We start from the raw sequence: 18,130 nt of genomic DNA, 5'->3' as shown, positions 1-18,130 counted from the left end.
AGGGCTCTGAGATCACACAGGACTCGTCTTTGTTAACGAGGCTGGTGTGGGTTTTGTATTTATGACAGCACGGCGCTCGCGGTGCTGCCCTGACCTCAGCCCTCTTACCTCACCATCCGGTGTTCAGGCACTGAATTGGGATGCTCGAGGAATTATTAACAGCGTACAGGGGCTCTCAGGCCTGGGACTGGCAAAGCGAGCCCAGCCCAGCTCACTGCTGGTAACACAGCCTGATGTCCCCACAGCGGCGCAGTGCCCAGGGTGACACGAACTGCTCCTGAGAGGTGAGAGGCTGCCCCAGCTGCACCCGCGGGTGACCAGAAGGAAAAAACACCCCCCAGCCCACACAGGGTTCGGGGAGAGAGAGAACGGCGCTCGCTAGGCCAAGTGACATAGCCAGAACGCATCCCCCCCTGCTCTACAGATGCCCAACACCCTTTTGTCTCAACGTGCTTAATTGATTAGCATAACGAAGTTAAGCTCGGAGCAACTGTCTGCGCTCATCTGAAAGGCGAGGTTGCTGTTCGGGCCTGTTTGCCTAAAAGCTGCTCTGGTTTTTCCCCCAGCTCCAGCAGCTGGTCTGCTGGAAAACACCGCCGGTCCCTCCAAACGCGGCTGCGCACTGTATGCTTGCAGCACAGCCACAAGAGGCCAGGCTCCTCATTTACTCACTGTGTTTATTTAATTTTTACCAGGGAAAACTGGGAATTTCAAGTACAGGAAGAACACCTCAAGAAAAAGGCACCGGCACCACAGCTTGGGAACGTGGCCCCAGGGGTGGCAGCCGATGCAGAGAAGGAAACACCGGGCGATTGAACTCGCTCCAGTCCAGACGTAAGAGACGCAAGTCACCGAGTGTTTTACCACCCCACAGCCAGCCTGAGCAGCTCTCCAGGCAGAAGGCAACAGCAGCAGACAGGTACAGGCAGAGGGCTTTAAAGCGCAGGCTGGTGATGTGGCCGGTGCGCCGATCCTGCTCCCGGCAGGGGACGGTGATGTGCCCCCATGTACGTCTTGGACTGAGCAGGGAAAGCTGCAGGGACACGCTGCTGACAACAGGTTTTGCTTCAGTGTTATCATCGGTATTTACTGAGCAACACCCCCAGAAGGATGGAGGTGGAAAGAGCTCAGGAGGCAGATAGCCTTTCTGCTTGCTGGTACCCATCTCATCTCCCCAAAGGTCCGCATGTCCTGCAGCTCCCACCACACGCAGCTGAGAGCCCAGGACCTTGACTCCCACTGACCAGGGTGGAGCCAGACTCTGAGCTCCCAACAAAATCGGCGTGTGATGAGGAAAGAAGAGCTTTGGGCCATGAGCAGCAGCCGCTTCAGCTGCGCTACTGTTTGTTTCCTCAGCAGCGAATGCCTCCCTCGACACCAGAACTAGAGGGCACTAGGTGAAACTACCAGGAGGCAGATTTAAAGCAAATAAAACCATGTTATTCCTTCGCTAGCTATGCAACTGCCTGCCAAAGGATGCATCCAAGGGCAGCCTGGACAAACTCAAGAAATATCTCTCGAAGGCTGCTGCACACAGAGATGTAGCTTCTGGGTCAGGGAACTCCTGGGTTGCAAATCGTTGGATGTGGAGTGGGTAGAGCGGGGCAATACCCCTCTGTTTGTCTTGCTGGTCTCTGCACTCTGCTGGCAGGACACGGGGCTAAAATGGCCCTTGATCTGATGGTGCACAGGGCCAGGGAAGTGTGACCGAGCTACGTGCTTGTATTTTGTGTGGAACAAAGTCCCACATCTGTAAGGAATACAAGAAGGTTCCCCAAGCAGTCTGTGTGAGAGGTGTTTATGCACATAAAGCTGTACGGAACTGCTTGTGAATTATTAATGAATAATATTCTTAAGACAAATGGTCCTGTGAAAAAGATGTTCAAGTGTCACCGTGTTCAGGCACCGTATTTCAGCCAGCAGCTGAGAACATGCTAACGGTGAGCGGTGCAAGCCCTGGAGGCCAGCTGTAACCCTTGGGCCACCGTGCTTAGTGTGGGGAGAAATCATCCTGAACCAAAGGGCTCTAACTCCGTGCCTGGGCAGAAAGCATCCAGCAGCACTGCCTCGGCACCTGAAGCAGCCCCTCTTGTGATGAAGAACAAGCTCTTTCTCAGCCAGGAAATGTCTGCAGGACCTCCCCGGCCTCAGTGGGCTGCTGAGATCTGCTGGGAGGCAGCTCGGATCACGGCTCGAGGAGGCAGCACGCTCGCTGAGGAGCAGAAGCTGCGGGAGAGCAGAGCAGCGAGCGAGCGGTCCTACCTGCTCCCACCGTGGCTATCGCGCTCTCCTGGCCGATGATGTGCTCCTTCAGCCGCTGCTCCAGCGGAAACCTCCGGCGTTCCTCGATCTCCCTGCGGCGCTGCTCCTCCTGGAACTGCGAGAGGGAAGGAGACGTTGGGACCTGGCACTTCTGAGCAGCACGAGGAACAACCGGTAATGCGCACGCCTGCAAAGCGCTGTGTGGTTGTGTGTCTGACAGACAGACAGGCAGACAGACGCACAGACAGACAGACCGCTGCTCCCGGTCACCAGGAAGCAGCCTGGGCTTGGTAGGAGGCAGCACCAGCCCGAGAGGCAGCAAGAGGGAACTGCTGAGTCTGCCAGCAACGGGGGGCTGAGGGCAGTGGAATGGAGAGAATGGGGCGAGCTTCGAGGGCAGCAGCTGGAAACCTTGCAGCTGATGAGAAAACCAGACTGCACTGCTCCTCCGACTGTGATCCAACGGCAGCCGAGATCCTTCTCAAATTTCCTAGTGAGCTGTTAACCCGTTAGGGACTTGTTTATTTTGAAAAATAAAGCCTTAACTGTTCCACCCGCATTTGTTTCCTACCTGCCAGCACCCCCTGTTCCAAAGAGTCCAACACCCCAGAGCGGGACGAGGAGCACTGCTGTGCCCCGTTCTGCACCCCAGGCACACCCTGCTTTGCAGACAAGCGCGAGAGCACTGCAAGGAGCTCTTTCCTTGGGGTGTTTGCCTCCTTCCACCTCCAGCTCAGCAGGAAGCGGAGCCTTTTAGAGCCAGTGCCGCCAGCACTGCTTCCAGCTGGGTGCAGCTGGAGCTGACGGCTGGGTGCAGAATGCGCAACGAGCGTGGCGCCTTCGCATCGCAGACTGCAAAGACATGGAGGGGATGAGTGCAAGCACTTGTTCTCCTGGGTCCTGACCACGTTAAAGCTGTGGTTCGAATGCTTCAAAGCCACCTCCCAACAGGGCAGGTTACAGAGACACCTGACACAAGCACATCTCAGATTCACGGGGACAGGACCCCGACAGATGCCCAGAGTGGGAGCAGGTCTTACAGTGCGGTGAATTTCTAGAGGAAAGACGGCAAATCCCAAAGCCCCTTTGCATCTTTAAAACGTGCTGCAAAACTTCCTGCTGAGTTCCGTTCTCCATCAGGGCCAGAGGCTGGCCTCTGCTCCATGGCCTCTCCTCGGGGAAATCCCTGCTCTGGGAAGAGCCGTCCCGTGGAGCTGCGCTGAGCGACGGGCAGAGCACCCAGAGCCCACGGGGTCTGCAGAGTGAGGAACTTAACGTAGGTACACGGTCACATCATTCAAACCACCTTCTGGATGGAGAAACCCCTCTAATGACCTAGAAAGCAGTCAAAGGGTGCAGCGGGGCCTTGCTGTCAGCCCCGGGGAGGACCCAGCCGCCCGCCAGGCTCCCGGTGTCTGCTGGCCTGGGAGCGACTCTGCCACGAGTTAAAAAAGAGAAATAGCAAGCAATCCAATTCTGACTGGCGCTATCAGTCTCGCGTGTAACAGAGGTGCCATCAGTCCCGATGCCTCACACGGAGCAGTAACTTCCCTGCGGATCCCTGCGGAGCAGCACGGGTGGGCCGGACCCCAGCGTGCCAGCGCTGAGCTCCCCCGGCCTCACCGACATCGCGGGGCTCCAGCTACGGCTCTGTGTCTTTCTGTATGTCTTGACAAATCTTTTCTTCCTCCCTCCCCTTCTTCCTTTCCTTTTTTTTTTTAAGTGCAGAGAAGGTGATCCCTGCTGCCAGGATGCTGAATGATTCGCGTGGGCTTACGGAGAGGAGGAACGACGGGCAGGACGCTCTGCCTCCCTCCTTGCAAGACCAACATCAAGAAAGCCCCTGGGTAGGAAGAAAGCCCCTTTTTGTGGGCAAGGGCTGCACAGTCACAGTGCTTTTTCCAAGCTTTCCCGCTACACTTTTCTGCTCAGGATGTGTTCTGGAAAAGCCTGCTGCTGCCCTGTGCCACCACGGCTCCAGCGTCCCCGTGCCAGCAGCAGCCTCACGTGCCAGCGGCTGTGGGCAACACCGGGTGGAGGAAACTTCGCAGAAAACCTACAAACGTGGAGGGCACGGCATCTTTCGCCTTCCAGGAAAAGGAATTTGTAAGGTTGAAAGAAGCCAGGATGGTAAACTTCTGGGCAGCTGCAAAACAAGTCAGGGACATGAAGAAAGCTATCCCAGTGTTACAGCCTTTGGAGACTGAGAGAGCGGTCCTTTCGTGGGAAGGACAAACAGCGTCTTGAAGTAATTCCGGGGGGTTTACAGACAGCAAAAAATTAGCTGTCACTGTGAGGGCACTTACTCTCTCCCCGATTCTACATATAAAGTCGGGTGTAGCCTAACAGACACTTACCAAGCTACCAAACCCGACATTTTTCTCAAAATGTAGGCCTGAATTGTGGAAAGATAGCAGACTACACTAGAACCATGACTGGATGTTTGTTTTCTTTCAAAGCTCCCCCAAAGGCTATTCGGTGCGATGAAGCGGGCACGAGGTCCAGCTCAGGGAGTCCTCACACCACTGCCTGCCAGAAGGGAGCACGGGGAAAGGGCAACGACGTGCTCGTCCGGGCTCATTGCTTTCTTAAAAACCCTTCAGCAGCCACTGACAGAGAGAGGAAATCCCGCTGGGTGGTCAGGTTGGGACCGTAAGCAGACGTGAGATTCCCTGCGGACTGTAACACTCAAAGCAGAGGGACAGGGTGGGAGCATGGTGCTGAGTTTTGGTAGCTGAAAAGCAAATGTGACCGACGCGTTCCAGAGCTGAGTTTTAGCTACGGCACCGAAGGGAAGGAAGACTTTGAGGAAATCATCTTTGAGGAAAGCTTGAGAAGTCACTAAACATAAATTTCAGCCCCTGACACTCTGCCGGGTGTGTTGGGGAGCAACAACTGAATGGGCAAAGGAAGAACCCTAGGAACTGAGATCAGTCTTCAAGCCTTCGTCCTGGGGCTGCTCTCAGGCCAGGTACACACAGAAGACAGTTTCAAGGGCTACTCCCTTCCTTTCAGCCCTGTAATATACACGACAGCTTATTTAGAGTTCACCTGCAGCGTTCAGCAATGTGAACCAGCTCAAGAGCCCTCGATACCAGCAAGCGTGGTCTAGCACAGGGAAGGCGCACACGGAGTTTTTTTAGAAGGATAAAGGAAATCAAAATAAATTAAAAATACATATGAAAACTCCTTGTTATTCTGTCACAAGCATATGTAAATAAAATCTATGGGATGTGCCCATCCAGTAATAGTTCTGCCAATTCATTCTCGAGCAGTGATTAAAATGAGCAATAAATTCTCAAAGACTCTCGGTGGAACGCAGATACTGGGGTGGATGCAGCCCTTGGAGCACTGCATCCCCCCCAGCTGAATATTCATCACGAGCTGCCTTGACTGTCTTTTGTTTTATATACAAGTACAATCATCTTCATCGGGAGCATCTTTACAGATATATTTCCTTTCTCCCCTTCATCTATTAGCTAAGCATAAAAACCAAAGCAGCTTTTCAAGCTGTTTGGGGTGGGTTTTCTTGCCGGTGCTGGACCCCAGAGACTCTTTACCCAGCAGATAATTCCTCCTCCCTCCTCCTGCAATGATCCCAAGTACTTCATTTTCAACTTCCCTTCCTAAAAACTTGCTTGGAGAGCTGTCCCAGCGAGCGCAGCTCACCAGATGCCGTCAGCTCTGCAGCCACTTTCGTTGCTCTGATCTAGCACGGAAAGCACAGGGGAAGGAGCGCCGTGCTCCGCGCTACGGACACAGGTTTTCTGGTCGGGGAACGTGGCTTTGAAGTCCGGCTCGGGCAAGGTTTTCCTAGACAAGCACAGGCTGTCCAGCAGATGTGACTGCCTGGCAGACTTACTTGATGCTATCTGCTAAATGCGGTAATCGCCACAGTTTAAATTCCCTTCATCTTCCACGCACGGGAGAGTTTTTAACCTCAGGTTTCCAAGAGACAAGTTCGAATTCCACGTCTGTAGAGCAAAACCTGAGGTAGGCAACGTCAGGGGACAAGTCGGAAAGCAGAAGCAAGCCTGGCCCCACCGTGACTCAGTTTCTGCTGCAGCAACCTGGTGGCACCGGTGCCCTTTCACAGGGCAGCTCTGAGCCCCTCCTGCCCTGCCTGGACCGAGACTGTGGGCATGATGGTGCTCTCCAGGCTCCACTCGTCATTCCTCTGACTGCTTTTCATTTCTTGACACCAGGCTGCAGGCCCCTCATTGTCTAATAACCTGCTAACCTGTAAGCTTAACTGCCCCTGTTGCTCTTTTCCTGGAAGCACCACTGCAAGCAGGGATCTCTTCCCTCTTTAACGTACCTTGTAACCGTGACTCACGGAAGGGACACGGACGGCTCCAGCCCACTCGAGAAGTGGGGCTGAAGGGACCCGACGGACATTTCACAGCCAGACAGCAGAAATCAGTGTCTTTTGCCTTAGACTGGTGCCTGTGAATACGTGGATCCCAGGCCCACAGCTGAACTTCAATTCTCAGATCTCATCCTTCCTCCAGGAATTTCAGAAAATGAAGTAAAAGAACATCCCGATTTTACTGTATTTTTGCCAAGGGCTTGCAGGACAGAATTACTCGTCCCTGTGTATCTCACTGTCAAGGAAGACATATCAACACGGAAGAGAAGGGCACACAGCTATGGATACAGCTCATAAAGACTTCAGTTCTTTTCTTCCTCCTTTATGCATCATGTCATCAATTTACACAGACTTCTTCCAAAACAGCGTGACATCTTGGAGGTGTAAGTGTGCTAAGGCGATCCTCCACTGCAGGCACCAGACCTTCCTGAAAATTGTTCTTATAATGGAAAAAAAGTGACCAAGTCACCTGAATCTCAGGCTCACCTTCGTCTCTGACGCTCTCAAAAGGTTCATGACCTCCCCTTCACGGGCGTAATCCAGGGGCGTGTGTCCCATTTCGTTCTTCTGCAGGGGGTTGGCACCTGACGGCAGGAAGAAATTAAAAAGATCAGGGGAGCAGAGTTCAGCCTTGGTACAGAATGAGCACGAAGCGCATCTTGTGCCCCCCGTGCTAGCCCGAGTCCCCTTGTAACCTTTGCTCCAGAGGGTATCAGGATCAGAAGGGGACAATGTACAACCAGCGGTTACATGCGCGGCTGTGCGGGGAACAAGAAAAGGAATTGTCACCCCTAACAATTGGCCTGGCAGGGAAGAGCTGCTGTCGGGGACGAGAGCACATGGTCGCCAGAGGAAAATACGGCCTGACAAAAGCGCCCGCTACCGATCCTGGGGGAGCCAAATGGGACCACGGCAGCTTCGATTGGACACGCCATCCCTCCGCTCCGTTACTCCAGGCTGGAGCTGGAGATGGCTGTGGTCTGCTGAGCAGCTGCCACCGTGAGCCACAGAAGTGGCCTTTGGAGAAAAATCATTCTCTTATTTAGAGATAAATTTAAAAAAAAGCCAACAAACCCCGAAGACTGAACTAGTGCAGGGAGTCAGATGGGCATCCTCACGGAAACAAACCTGCCCAGAGCTCCCTGTCCCCCGTCCCCTTCCCAGACGTGCCGGGCTGCAGAGGAACACAGACAGTCAAACTGGTCCCAGTTGGTGCGGCGGGAAGTAGCGGTAAGCATGCAGAGGCAGTCTGGGGCAGGGCACTCCAAGATCAGGAGAGAGAGCTACCGGGGAACAGTCAGAGATGCAAGCAAGGTCCCACAGGGTTCATCTCTGGCTCTCGGCATCTCAGGAAGCATCTCTTAATGCAGAGAGAGACTTGGCACAAATGCTCACGTACCCTGTGCCCCCGCAACTTGCTGTGCCAGCCAGTCAGAGGTCACGAGAACGAACCTTCAAACTGGGCTGAACCCCCCGGCAGGGTGCTCGAGCTAACCTAACCATCCCGGCGGTTCCAAAGCGGCAGAAGTCACCCAGCCTTGAGGAGAGCTGGTCGTGGTGCTGGGCAGTGCTGGCCTGCAGCCTGAGAACCGGGGGGGTGATGGTGACCAGCAGTGGGGCAGGGAGGGCTGCTGGTGCCTGTGCCCGGCAGGGAGGGACGGGAGAGGGACAGGAGCTGCCAAAAAGCTGCCCAGGTGCTGCTGCAGGCTCCCCGCTCTGCAGGCAGCGTGGCAAACACCTTCTGCCCCGCTGCACCTCGGGGCGAAGCGGCTACCTTGGCACACGCGAGGCGGGCGGCAGCCTCTGCTCCTAGAACGCGGGGATGCGCCGAGCACCCCGAGCGCTCCATAAAAGCGAGCAGCAGTCATAATATATGAAAGAGGAGAGAGGGCTGCGCTATCGCGAGCCGGGGAGATTAGCCATTTCCAGGCACTGGCATCGGGGATCTATATTTGCTTACAGAATGAAAAATGTGCTCCATAAACATTCGACACAGAGTAATTTCTATTGCAAGCCTTGTCATTGCGAATAAAGAATAGGATGGAGACAGGTGAGATTGCACAGGGCCGGGGCCCGCCACTCCATATCCCTTACGGAGGCAGAGCTCGCCGCCCCCTCCCCAGCCCTCCCGGTCCCCTCCCCGCTGCGCAGGGGGGCACGTCCGGGGCTCTCCAAGTGATGACATCCTCGAGGCGAGGCCCGCTTTCATCTCAAATGAAGGCTGAGGTTTGTTCGGCTCTTCCCTTCTCCTGGATCTATCAATAATGGCTCTCCAATATTGGCCTAATCCCCCTGTTAATGGCTTTGACGACTTGACTAATTGCTGCAATAATTGATAGAACCCGACTCGCGCGACTGGTCGATTCCCACCTCCAGTACCGGCAGCAATAAAATATTACGCCGCCATAAATAACGGTGTCACTTTGCCTGCTAACAGAACGCCAAAGTGGCCACCGGTTCATCAGCGCCCCGGCCTGACCTCCCTCCTCGCCGCCCCCTCCCCGCTGCCCTCGCCCACCCCTGCAGCCGCCCACGGCCGGGCGCCTCGGCCCCGCTGCGTGCGCCCAGCGGGCTCCGGCCTCGCCGGGCTTAATAGGAGGCAATCCGTCACCTCCCACCAGCTGTCTGGGGCTGGGGACGGACACCTGGGCGACACCTCGGGCTGTGCGAGGCGGCCGCCTCCTCCCCCGGCCCTCCTGCACCTCCCTGCTCACATTAGTAGGCCCCGGCTTATCATATTTGATAAATAGCGCGCCGGCTCTCGCCCAGCACCCGCGCGGCAGCGCCTAGCTGGAGCAGCTGCGTAAGGTCACTCATTGGGGAAATATGTTTCTGTCAGCGGTATCGAAAAAAGTTTAGTAGAGTGACAGGCCTCAATTTTTCAAATTTTATTAACTCCATCCTCTTAACAATTTGTCTTGAATTCCTTCGGATTCTGGATAACTGTCAATAGAGCGCGGGACGCGGCGGGCGTGGGTACCCGTCCTCAATGCGTCGGCACCAGGGGGGAGCGGGGGTCACCACCAGCAGCATCGGGTGGGATCCTCCGGGGGGAGGCAGCGTGGGACCCACCGTGGTGCTGTCCTTGCTCCCTGTCCTCCATCCTAGCTCCTTTTCCTCTCTCCTTGCTTCCTGTACTCCATACTTGCTCCTCATCCTCCATCCTTGCTCCTTGACATCCATCCTTGCCCCCGTCCTCAGTCCTTGCTACTTATCCTCCATCCTTGCTCCCTGTCCTCCGTCCTAGCTCCTTTTCCTCTCTCCTTGCTTCCTGTACTCCATCCTTGCTCCCCATTCTCCATCCATGCTCCTTGTCCTCCATCCTTGGCCCCTGTCCTCAGCCCTTGCTCCCTGTCCTCCATCCTTGCTCCCTGTCCTCCACCCTTGCTCCCTGTCCTCCACCCTTGCCCCTTTTCCTCACTCCTTGCTTCCTATCCTCCATTCTAGCTCCCTGTCCTCCATCTTTGCTCTCTGGCCTCAGTACTTGCCCCCTGTCCTCCATCCTTGCTCCGTGTCCTCCATCCTTGCTCCCTGTCCCAGCTGTCCATAATTCAGGTTCTCAGCCAGGGCCTGACCTTGCAGCCGTCTCCCTGTGCCATTTGTCTAGACATCTCTGTGTCACTTGCCTAATTCCTCAAGGTGCCTCCACCTCTCCCAGGTCCTCCCCAGACCCTTCCCGCTGAGGAGCGCACCCGGCTCAGCCCTTCCCGCAGCGCCGGCAGCTCAGAGCCCACACGGACGTTTCAGCACGGACCAAGCCCTGTGCAGGACCAAAGCTGCTCCCTGGTCCCAGCACAAACCCAGGCTCAGCCCCAGCGCCGAGCTCCTCTCGAGTGGAAGCTCGAGACGCGAAGCTCTTGGACGAGCTTGGGACGGGCCGGGGCACAAAGCCCGTCCTCGGCACAGCGTGAGAGCTGCAGGAGGGATGGAAAATTCTCAGGGATTGCCCCTTACATCTGCTCGGGCTCAGCGAGCACCCCCTCTGCCAGGAGCACCGCCCTGGCCCCCCTCGCAGCCCGCCTGCCCGCCCCGTGCTGCAGCACGCCGGGGAGGACGCGGGGAGCGCCCCGCTCCCACGTAGCACCCTCTGCAGGACCCAGACCACTTCTCCTGGGGGAAAAACCAGGACGACTAATTGTTCTGGCGAAGGAAACTAAATCCCAGGAAAAAAAGACGGGAAGCCCTCAAACCTAGAGTGGGCATGCTGCTGAGGGTGGGCACACAGAGATCATCTCGAACCAGAGAGGCTCTGGGCGGCAGGCAGGCCCGGGGACGGATTGCACAACCCCGGTGTGCGAGATGCAATTTGCCACCGCAGTTACACCTCTCCGTGGCCCTGTTCAAGCACCAAAATAGTCCGGGATTCGCCAAGAGGAAGCAGCCCGTATCACCTGCTGGGGATTACAGAATGTCATCAGCCGTCAGCTTTGACAAGGCATGACATTGTTATTGCTCCACACGGCTAGTTAAAGTAATATAAAAAGACTTCTGTCCTCCCGAGTCTTCAGTGATTGAATTAGCATGATCACCCCTTTTTCCAGTAACATAAACCTGTTTTTAAATCAATAAGACACGTATTTCACAAGCGCCTTTTAACATACACCGTTAATAGGAACGTGGCCACCGGAGCCTGGGATCCTGCCACCCCTTTTTCTGTCCGATACCTCGGGAAATGGAAGGGACACGTTACCGGGCACTGCTCCACTCGCTGGCAGCCACCTTCAGCCCTTGCTGAGGACCTGCCCCTGCTACCAGGTCAAATGAATCTCCCCAGCTGCTTGAATTTCAGCGTGAACACGCACTGCCCCAGGAATGTCCTCAAATCTCACCAAGGGAAGGCCAAGAACAAAATCTTCAACGGTAGCGGGTGCGACTCGGAGCTTCAGGCACAGCGGAGGACAATACTCGGATGATTTAGCACCCAGCACTACCCCTCTTTACCCGGTGGCATTTGCTGATTACTCTGCCCACGGCACCCATCTGCAAAATGAGATCAAACCACCTCGGTGTCTCGATGTGCTGAGGCTAATTCTGCCTGTGGTCTCTCCAGTGGAAACGACAATCTCCGTAGAGGGAGTGCTGAGCGTGCATCAGCTCCCAGACGCGTGGCTTCTCACCCGCACACATCTACACACAGCCCCACGCGTGCACCCGTGCACATCTAGGCTTCTGCCTTCATTGAGTTGAAGAAGGTATGTAAAAAAGTAATGGGGAGGAAAAAAGGAGGAAGAAAAGAGTGAAAAAGTGAATTAAAATTCTCAGGGAAGAGGAGAAATCCCAGCAACCTGCTCCCCAGAGAAACGGCTGTGGTGTGAGACCCTCTTTCCCCCCAGGACAGCACTCAGACTCCGAAGCAGTACGCTCAGTCCAGGGAGGGTGGGAGGAGAATCACCACGAACCAGAAACGAAGAGGTGCGGGACAGAAGTGATGCTAAAGACATCAATAAAAAACACGAATGGCTGCTGAGCTGGAAAGTGGAGAACAAAAATCCTTGCAGGGATACAGGCCATCGCTAGGGAGGGTGGCAAACTAGAGAATTTTGGATACAGGTGGGATGGGCAGGGGCAGAACCAACACTGCAAGGCTGTATGAAAAGCAGGTCTTGTCAGGCAAGCTGCATTTCGCTACCTGAAGGGTTTACAAACGTAGTTGAGGACTGCAGATCCATCACACCGAGCAGCTGGAATCACTCATCAGTGACTCATAAGATCCTCATTAAAAATGTGAGCATTTATAATGCGATGATACCACAAACGCTAACTGCGAGGTGCAAAAAGATTTAGCAGAAGATCCCCAAGCGTGCTGTTGTGCCTTACTGCGGCGATACCACTCGGTTCGGTTCAGCAGGATTTTCTGAATTCACTTCTACGGCTCCTTGAGTCCTCTCTCCTTCTGTCACCGGACGAAGCATCACTTTAATGAGAAGCCACGTTAAAGAACTTTCTTTGAGCCTGACAGATCAGCCATGAGCATCAGGAGAAGCACACATGCAGATGAAGGCTGCTGTGAAATGCCATCCTTGCTCCTGAATAACTTGCTGGCTTCCCGAGCTCAGGATATTGCAGAAGGATTTCTGTTTCTGTGACGCAGGATCAGTGCCACCAAAACGAGTGCTGGTTAACGCGTGCCCCGGGAAGGCAGCAGCCGCAGCCGGGAGCTCCTGGGGTCAGAATGTGCTGCCCCTCGTTCCTCCCGGTGCCGGTCCAGCCTCGTGCTTGAAGCCTCTCCAACATGCGTTTGCGCAGCGTCATGCATTAGTTCTTGCCCTGCCCGTCCTGCCTAAAACCACTCTCGCCCTCTGACTGTTGCCCTGTTAATACAGCCTGGGGCTGGCCTGGCTCGTTCAGCTTTAGTTCAGCTCTCCCTGCTTCTCCCTGCTGCTCTGGCTGGGACTCGCGTCTCCTCAGAGCCTCCCCTTCCCACAGGTCAATGATTCCTCTCCCAGCATGCAGAAGTCTGCCTCTGCCTGCATGAAAGAAAAAAATACCTTGCGCCTTAACCAGCCGTGCTGGCAGCTCATCCTCCCGAGGATTTGTTCTCACAGAATTTACCCAGTCGCTACCGGGACTGTGCACGGTTTTTAATAAATTTTAACACATCCACCAACAAACAAGGGGATGGTGCCTCTGCTGAGAGGCTGAGAAAGGGGTGTAGGATGGAAGGGTTCGGATTTAATTACGAACTAGAGGTGTTTCTGGAGTAGAGGGAGCTCTACGTGGTGAGCGGAGATCCCTCTAAACCAGAAACAGGCTGAAGTTCTGAGGAGGGTCAAATGCTGATGGGGGAAGGTGAAAAACAGCAAGGAGGAGAGGTCCTCGCTGAGGTGCAGCTGGGTCAGTGCTCACAAACCTCGGGAACCAGACCAAGAGGAGGAGGGCATCTGCTTCTACACAGACAGCAGCAGCAAAGTCCAAATCTAGGCTGTGCAAGCTGGAGTGCATGCTTTAGAGGAGCCTGGAAATAGCAGGCAGGAACATTACGTCAGGATACCTCAGTGCTAGCGTGTAAACTGTACTGCGGTGAAAGAACAAGTCCCATGGGTGGAGTAGTGATCTTACGTATTAAAGAAAGGCTGGAGACAAATACATATATATATATATAAATAAGTTGATTGTACTTGCCAGTGACACAGAATTTGTACAGAATGAAATGTCCTGGCTGAGCTGGGAAAACACAGTAGCAGGATTACTCTTCTGAGGGACCGGAGGACGGGGCACGCTAAGAAAAACCGCAGAGACTGCAAGGGCAAAAAGCGTGATAGGAATAAATCGATAAATCGGTACGAACCGGAGAAACAAAGAGCCAGAAAGCTCACGAGTCTCAGGAAGTCTGAATTCAGGCTTGGATGGAGCAAAAGGCTTTCCTTCTCCAAAACCTCAGCTCCCACGCAGCACGCTGCAGCAGGACGCTTTCTCATGCTTAACCTCGTAATAAGCAAACTCCTGCAAGGCATCTTTTGCCCAGGAGTTTTGCTCCAAAGCAGTACAGGAGTCTTGGTAGAAATAAAAGCCAGCAGAAAACGTTCAGAAATGTGGACATTAAAGGCTAAAGAAACCCATGCTGTTTATTAAAAAGTCTTTAAACGGGAAAAGTTATGATCTTAAAAATGAACCGCCCTTCAGCGAAACGAGGAAAACAACAGAGCGTTTGCTCTAGGAAGCTAAACGCAAAGCTGCAATAACGCAGGACAAAAAGGATTTAAAAGAAGCTTCAGGAATAAAACCAGAAACCTCTTTTTAACTGTATCAGAAACTGGAAGGCAGCCAGACGACGTGAGTTTCAATAGCTGACCAAGATGTAACCCGAGGGCTCAGAGATTTTATGAAAAAATGTTCAAAGGCTGCTTTGCAGAAGTGGTTACCCCTGAGTGCTCCCACGCCCAGCCTCCCTCTGCCACCGACAGAGGTGGCTGTGGGAGCTGAGCAGTGTCTGAGAACCTCGGAGCTCCTCACCCAAGCAGCAGGCTGCTACAGGAAGACTCCCCGTAGATAAGTAACGACTTAGCCACTGAAAACAAAGGACATAAGCAAAGGAGAGCAAGTGGTCAGTGTGCTCAGGGAAAGAAGGCTGTCCAGGGACACCCAAAGGATTCATGCTGATGCCTGTGGGGTCAGCATCTGTGAATTGCCAGGAAGGAGGGCTAACACTGACACGATGATGACCACCAATACTGATCTGTTCAGAGCCTACTGACAGACGGCGATGCGCTGGCAAGTGAAACCCAACTCATACAATAGATGTAAGCCAATGCCCACATGGAAAAATCAATCGGAATTGCACACCAGCAGTGACAGGCACTGAGCCACCTTTCAGCAGGAAACCAGGCATCAGAATCTGGAGTGGCCATGAACAGTTCCGTGAAACGTTAACTTACTGCTGAATCAAGGCGAGAATTGCTTCGGAAAGGAGAAAGAACGGACCAGAAAGTGTCCCGGTGCCGCTAGCGACCCATGCCTGCCTGTGCCTCGAGGGCTGCGCTCGGTTCTGGTCCCCTCATCCCCCCGGAGCAGGGTCCTGCCGGACTCCCTGCCGAAGGGCTGGATGCTGCAGGGCAGCAGGGGCCAAAAGGCGGTCAGAGAAACTCCGGGAAGAAAAACCACCCAAGGCTGGAAGGGCAGAGAGCAGCCCCGCGGGTGAGGCTGGGCTGCAGGTCGCTGAGCCTGGCCGGGGGATGGCTGTCGTGGGGTTTCTCCTAAGCACCGTCCCCATCCGTGGGTCAGATGTGTGCTCCCACCCTCGCTGCGTCCTTAGGCACGAGCAACCAGCGCCCTGCCTCGAGGAGCCCGCTGTGCCGACGGACGGGATACGGGGCGGAAGACAGCGAGGAGGCAGGATACCAGAACAGCGAGCCCTGGGCAGGGCTGGGAACGCCCCACACCTCCCGAACCTCAGCCCACGTCGCACCCTGCACTCAGACGCACCGCATCCTGGAGGTGACTTGGTGTCCTTGGCGGGTGAGATGAGGCAACACACGATGCGGCACTGCACGCCACGGCAGCGCTCAGGGTACGGAATGCAGAACGCTGCTTGAAATTCACAACAGACCCTCCACAATTGCTTGATCTCCTTCAGGCTGTTCGGTGCCGTGACAAAGGCTACTGCCTCTGTGGACTCTTGCCCAGAGATTCTCGCTCTGGTATAGAATTACAAAATTCAGCAGGATGACCAAATCGCAGAACAGTGGACGTTGGAAGGGACCTGGAGGCCATCTGGTCCAACCCCTGCTGAAGCAGGGGCAACCAGAGCAGCTTAAATCTGCTTTTAGCAACCCCAGTGGAACTCAGCAGAGCTGTGCCCAGCGCACAGGTACAACCTGGCCAGAACTGACCCCCCAGCAGTAACAGCACAGGACTGGACTTCTCCTTGAATGCATAAAACAGATGCATGGCAAATGGGAAGGTTGCAAGAGAAAGAGAAAAAAATAAATTCATGTGTGTTAAATATGAATGTGTTATTTTGCATCTGCTTTCTTACTGGTATCTTACCGGACGGTGCTCGTGCTTTAACATTTAAGCACGGCGGGGTACCCAACCCCCCTCTCCACACACACACACACCCAGCCCGAAGTAAAGCACACACGGTCTGCAGATCTTGTGCAAGCAGAGAAAGCAAACCCAGGTGTCTCCCTCCCAGTGCCACGGCCCGTCTGTGCAAACGGGGATGTCCCCAGATCATGGCATGGCATGGGGGAGCTGCTCCCAGGGCAGACTCTTCTGCAGTGCTGCTTTGAGCAAGGGCTCTGCTGCTGCTGCTGCCCCTGGCATGGCCTGGCACGGCACGGCACGGCACGGCACGGCACAGCATGGCCTGGCACGGCACGGCACGGCACGGCACGGCACAGCACGGCACAGCATGGCCTGGCACGGCACGGCACGGCACAGCATGACAACCTCCCTCCTGCAGCTCCGCGGGCCAGGGCGGCTGGCAGGGGACGCGAGCAGTGCTGTGGGTGCGCAGCGCTGCGGGACCTCCAGATGCAGACCTCAGGATAAGGATGAAGCAGGGGAGCCAAGTTGCCAAGTTTTGCGCTCTGAGCACAAAATCTGACATACCTGAGGTAAAAAAGGCATGAAGAATGTTAGCTAAATCTGATCTCAAAACTGTTTTCAACTTGCCCAGGGACTTTAATTCAGACTGCTTTCAAGCAGCCTTCTCCGGCAATGCGCAGGAAGGAGCAGGGTATGGAAGGGCTCAGACAATTTGAAGTTTGGGCTCACAAAAACCTCTATTCTTGGCGATGCCTTGTAAAACCACTTGGCCTACCTGCTCCTTTCCGTCCTCGCTTATTCTAATGTCAGTCTATGTTTCTGCCTACTTGGTATCTGGGTGTGAGAACAATCCTCCTTACCCTTGTTTGTGAGGTAACGCTATGGGAAGGGAAACCAAAGAATCATCATACCATACGTCTACACGCGTGCAGAGCTATTAAGTTCACGACAAACATCATGTCACTGCAGAGTTTTGTACCCAGAAACACTTAGAGAGGGATCTATTTGCTCCCCTGCCCTATGGGGAAACTATTCTTAAGCACTCCGACACGGACATAAATGTGCTTGCACTCATACCCTTATTGCTCTCGCCACGGTGGGATGTTAGAAGCTTCAGTGCCGTGATATGATTGGTTTTTAAATCCCAGTCTCACAGGATTTTAATTACTGGTCTGGCGCGGCTGGGAGTGGAACTTGCTGCCGTCGGATGGAGGGGGTCGATACGCCGGCCCAGAACATATTGAGCCACGGTGCTCGCAGACTCTATTGCACTATTTAATCATCTTTTGCAAAATTTACAGTGCAACAGAAGGAATCAATACGGAATTTATCACATTCCCTTGTAAATATGAGCACGGAGAGGGAGGGAGGTTTTCAGGCACTCTTGCACAACAGCTGGCCTGGGCTGGCTGCGTTATGGCAGGTGCCTTTATTGTGCGAGCCAGACCTGCAGCAAGTGCCAGGACAGAAACCTGGGGACCTCCGGGCAAGGGGCTCTCCAGAACACCGATCCTGACACCCCGCTGCCACCTCTGGGTAAGGGAGGGCTTGGTGTCCTCCGGGGAACTCGCAGGAGCTCAGAGGACTCAGCAGCTCCTGCTGGCGCCGTGGGCTGGGGCTCGGAGGGGTCCCCGTGGCTCTGTGCAGGGCAGGGATGCTCCCTGCACGAGCGCTTACCGAGGCTGCTGGTGGGATCCCGGACAGCAGAGGCAGAGGTATGATTGCAAACCGGCCTACTTGTGCTCACTGGGACTGGGTTAGTTACAGCCTTGTTCTTCCCTAGACAAGCTGGTTCTTAACTGGTTGATCTGAGGCAGAACCAGAGCAGCCTGTGCTTTTCCTCTCCCCACACTGAGCTGCAGCAACGCCGGCTTTCAGGACGAGCACACATCCTCCCAGAGCACCGCAGGCGGACACGGCGTGCATTTCGAACGCAGGTGCCGTGGGCCAAACAAACACCAGGCTCCTGGGCTGCTCTCCCCTGCCGTACCCGTGCCGTGCCACTGGTGC

General features: G+C 54.7%; 1 protein-coding gene across 1 annotated transcript in view; it reads right to left on the bottom strand.

Moving 5' to 3' along the window:
• CLPB (caseinolytic mitochondrial matrix peptidase chaperone subunit B) overlaps window positions 1-18,130 on the bottom strand; it is an 81,565-nt gene that overhangs the window by 22,712 nt on the left and 40,723 nt on the right. The window contains exons 6-7 of the mRNA XM_040571828.1: window positions 7,118-7,215; window positions 2,263-2,377 (exon numbers count right to left, since the gene is read on the bottom strand). Of these exons, the coding sequence (XP_040427762.1) occupies window positions 2,263-2,377; window positions 7,118-7,215 (213 nt within the window). The remainder of the gene's footprint in view (window positions 1-2,262; window positions 2,378-7,117; window positions 7,216-18,130) is intronic.

The sequence above is a fragment of the Cygnus olor genome, chromosome 1 (assembly GCF_009769625.2).
Source record: "Cygnus olor isolate bCygOlo1 chromosome 1, bCygOlo1.pri.v2, whole genome shotgun sequence".
Lineage (NCBI taxonomy): Eukaryota > Metazoa > Chordata > Aves > Anseriformes > Anatidae > Cygnus > Cygnus olor.
This window is presented reverse-complemented; position numbering and strand designations above follow the sequence as displayed.